Genomic DNA, 4,683 nt, shown 5'->3' with positions numbered 1-4,683 from the left:
CCCGCTCCATACCAGCCTGCTCCATACAAGCAACCTGCTTATGCTCATGAAAAGCCCAAGCACAATTGTACCGTTCAAGATGTAACTGAATCCGCCGAAGTTTGTACCCCTGCTTTTGAAACTTCCTGCGAAACCGTTGAGTTACCTATTAAGACCATTGTTGACAAAGAGTACTGCTACATTTCCACACGTACTGTCTGTACCGAGTCCATTGAGGAAATCCCCAATGAGATCTGCAGCTACAACTACCAAAAGAAATACGAAGATACCACTGCCAAAACCGTTGAAGTCACCTTCAAGAAGGAAACCAACGTTCAAATGGTCACTGTCTGCCAACCTGGATATGGTCATGGATACCAAGCTTATGGACACCAATACTGCAAGGAAGTTGCTCAAGAAACCGCTTACAACGTTCCCGTTGTTACACCCATTGATGTTCCCGTCAAGGTTTCCTACCCTGAACCCATCAAGACCTGTGTCAACAAGCCTATCTCTCTTCCACGCGTTTCCTGCTCTGACATCCAAGGAAGAAAAATGTATCACTGTTCCTGAAATTGAAGAATCTGTTCAAACCATCGAAAAATGCTCTACCAAGCTTGGAGCTCCTTCATGCCAACAAATTGAGTTGTCTCTCCCTAAGCAAGTCTGCATTGAGCTTGTTTATGGTTATGCTCATGACACCAAGGAAGCTGAGACCTATGCTTAATTGCAATCTTTAAATAAATTGTTTATCTTATTTATTGTTTATATAAAGCAAAACAATAAATCAAATTTGAAGAATATTTTGAGTTTTTTCATTTTTTTTTAAACAAATAGTCTTAGACCTTCTTAACACATGTCTTAGAAAATTTATTATTTAATTGGCCAATATCTTTTAGCTTATTAATATTTATAATATTATTTCAGGCCATATTGCAATTTATATTTCTGAGCACCTAATGAAAAATGATGCCTGGTGGAGACATGGATTGTTACTCAAAACATATAAATCACCTTGAGAAGATAAGTTCAACATAATGAAGGGATTAATAATCCCACTGTTGAAAATTTCGAAGAAATTTATCAATTTTCATTAGCAAAAATAACTGACAAGTGACAACGAAAATATTTATATCATGACAACACGTTTACTATCACAACTGAAATATGTATTAATCTTAAACAATTTACATGTAAATTTACTTTAAATATAATACAATCAATTCTTCGTACTTATGTGGCCCGTCAACATAAAATATTTTTGGAATGGTTTTTCTTAAAATCAAAATCCGAAAATCAAATGACAAATTTAAACATTTGCTTATCTTTTTGTACATCTCGACTCCTCACAGACATTTGAATACAAAGCCGATAATTGACCTAAATAAGCCTGTGAAATATTGGTTTGTATGTTTAAATAGTTTAAAAAGATATGGATTTTTAGAATATTTGTTTTTTATTTACATAATACCTACACTTAATGATATATTTATATTTTTAAGCTTCTTCATAGTTTTACAATTACGCTATCTTCCGTTTTTTTGATAAAAACAAGGGTGGAGAAAATTTAGGACCCTGGTTTTCAAGTGATCTTGTAAATACTTGCATATCACAGATTGAATCACTTCTATTAAAAATGCCCAAATATAAAATTTCAATTTTCCGAATTACCCAAATTTGGAGGCGCCAAATGTTTCCCCAATCCTTTATTTACTCCCATAGAACCAAGTGGTTTATTTAATTATACATATTTCACCTTAAAATGAAAAAAAAAACCTTTTTTGACTTTTTTTTAGAAGACATAATTATTTTTTACTTAATATGTATATATATAAAGGAGAATGTGTTTGTACATGTCCTTTATACGTTCCCACACCGTTGAACATAAGAGGCTGAAATTTGGCATGGGCCCATCTTTTGAGCTTGGACAGGCTAAAACGGGGGTGTCATTTTTTTAGGGAGGTAATGCTATACCCAGAACACTAAAACTGTTTTTTGCAGCTCAAGGAGACTAGATAGTCGCTTGAATTATTTATCAAAAAGAGATTGGCGTTTCAAAAACCAACTATACGAATAACTTTACTCAAAATCAAAAAAGTTATGGGCAAAAAAAAAAAAAAAAAAAAAGAAGAAATCGGTGAAAATTGTTATTTCGTTTATTTCAGGTGGAAAAAAAAAGGAACTTGCAATGGAATATGGGATTAGTACATAGAATAAAGTTGTTAGCAAATTATCTGGAGATTGGTTTGCATATAAATTTGGCAAAGAAAAATTGATATTTAACTTAAATATCTGTAATTTTCTAAATAATTTTTTAAAATTTTTCCTCCAGTTTTTCATCAAACGTCAATTTTCAATTCCGGAACATTTTATTAGATAATGTTTGCAACTATTGTAAAAATGAACCAGTTATCGAGGGTTATTTTTTCGACAACATTATTCTTCATAACTTTTTTGTTCTTGCAAGTATGATTTTTTTTTGGTAGGTTTGTGTTCCTCTTTGCAATTTCGATAAATCCTATCAAGAACTTTTTTTTATAAAAATAGCACAAAAAAGTTTTTTGCAATTCTTTTTTACGAATTTCGATTTGGGAATTTTTTGAAGTAAATTTAAAATAGATTTCTCATCTAGACAATTTTGTACATACTTATATATTATAATGTTTTTTGAAGTTCATAAAACATTTTTTTTTTAATATTCATATCATTCTTCAAATCGCAATAATATGAGTTTTTTTTTTTTTTTAGAATGATGGAGTTGCTATTTTCCTTACTCTTCACCTGGTTTATATAGTGTGAAGAATCCAAGAGAAATAGAATAAGAGTCATCAGGATCTTTTTTTTTGGACAACAATGAAACATTCATATTATAATCATTAGTATATATAGAAGTATTTTTTGAATATTTCTTAATTTTCTTAATTAATTTGACTATTTTCAAGTGAATTCCCTCTCCCTCCTTGGCCCGACCAACCCCGGGTAATCCTTAGCTAGTCTACAATAAAATGTAAAATGTTAAAAAAAATGTTTTCATTGTATATATTAGTTAAAAAGATTTTTAAAGCCTCCTTTTGCCTTTCTCAAATAATTTCATCTCTTGACGTTTTTTTTTAGAATTTTCTTTATATTACTAAAATTAACTCTTTTCAAGAAAAAGTAACTCATTTTTATATTTTTGTTCATTATGACGTCATTTATGCCATTTTGGCATGATATTAAGCTATACCTAATGTTAAAGTGAATTTTCTCTTCTCTAACAATGATAATGATAGCCGGAGATTTAGGACTTACACCCCTCAAGGTAATCATATGATTCGTCAATTTTCCTTAGACTAGTGGGTCTCAACTTTTCAAATATATACGTATATCCGTTTTAAAACAAGCAATCAGTAAACGACATAATGTATATGTATCTTACATATGCATTCTTTTTTTGTACAAAAACTCCTACATATTATGATTATGAATTGTACATTAATTAATTATTTGTAAAGTACCTTTGCGTAAATTCTTCATCGAAGAAGAAAATCATGCAGTCACTATGAAGTTTGAAGGCATTAAGAGGACTCCTCAAACGCTCCATACAGGTTGTTGATGCTATTGAGACAATAATTGCTCTCCTTTAAACCTCTTTGACCTCTTTGAGGAGCTTTATTACCATGGACACAGTATTCTAATAAATCTTACAAAAAAACTGACCATTGATCAATGAAAAAAATTAGCCCAGATGCTCCAAACTTATCTAATGTAGTCTGACACTGATTCTTCCACCTTGACCACCATTGACACATTTATATTAATATTGCTATGCAAAGCTTCTAACCAGTTGATCTAGATCTAATCTGAAATGAGCTAATTAAACGAAGCTGGTGGGAACAACAACAGTTGTTACAAAAAGAAAATAGAAACCAAAAAGATGTTCAATACCGCCTCAAACATTGTGCAGGTGACATAGGGACCATTCGTGTTATAGTAGGAACTGGACTGCCTTAATATGCTATTCCTTGTGTATATATATAATATTCACATTAACCTCAAAATTAATTATAACCCCCAGAATATTGGCGATGTGACCATATTTGGGATCAGAGGCCCACATATTAGGAATGACTTCCGTAAAGATAACTCTATGTATTCCCATTCATAAGAGAGAAAAGATCTACTTCAAATTAGAATTTATAAAATTATATTAAATATTCAAAATTTATGAGATAGCTTACATTTATAGTTTGAAATTCTATAATTAGAGCTCTTAGTTACATATACACGATACTGTAATAAAAATCCTTTAGACCATAAATGAACAAAGATTTTCAAATTCATTCATTCAAAAAGATGTTTAAGCGGAATAAAATTGAGTATACTTAATTAATTTTTAATCCAGGAAACGCATTTAAAATATCATCTTTTAAAAATTAAAATAGTGTTCATCAAATCTTGTATTTTTTTACATTTTTGCTTCGTTGGCGCGGCAACAAATAAAATATTTCTCAACGCCCATTTCCACATAACAGGCGTGTGTCTTAGGGAAGAAAAGATTTTGAGCGAAACAACAATATTATACAATATATATCTTATTATGTATAAAAAAAGGTTGCTGTGAGATGAACCATATCCAGTTGTTTAATTGAGTCCTACGTAACAGACATCAATAAATAAAATGAAGGTACAAACATACTTCATTATAAAAATGAACAGCATAAT

At 30.7% G+C, this 4,683-nt stretch overlaps 1 protein-coding gene across 1 annotated transcript; it reads left to right on the top strand.

The window, feature by feature from the left end:
- On the top strand, positions 1-736 carry LOC121131549 (uncharacterized; the record flags this gene model as incomplete). Its single annotated transcript, XM_040726967.2, is given in 2 exon segments — positions 1-525; positions 527-736. Coding segments are annotated over 2 exon segments (705 nt in total), but the record flags the coding sequence as incomplete, so codon positions are not given.
- Between the last annotated feature and the right edge of the window lie 3,947 nt (positions 737-4,683).

This window comes from Lepeophtheirus salmonis, unplaced genomic scaffold (assembly GCF_016086655.4).
Source record: "Lepeophtheirus salmonis unplaced genomic scaffold, UVic_Lsal_1.4 unplaced_contig_824_pilon, whole genome shotgun sequence".
In the NCBI taxonomy this organism is placed as follows: domain Eukaryota; kingdom Metazoa; phylum Arthropoda; class Copepoda; order Siphonostomatoida; family Caligidae; genus Lepeophtheirus; species Lepeophtheirus salmonis.
The sequence above is the reverse complement of the archived record's forward strand: the minus strand, read 5'-3'. Positions and strand labels throughout refer to the sequence as shown.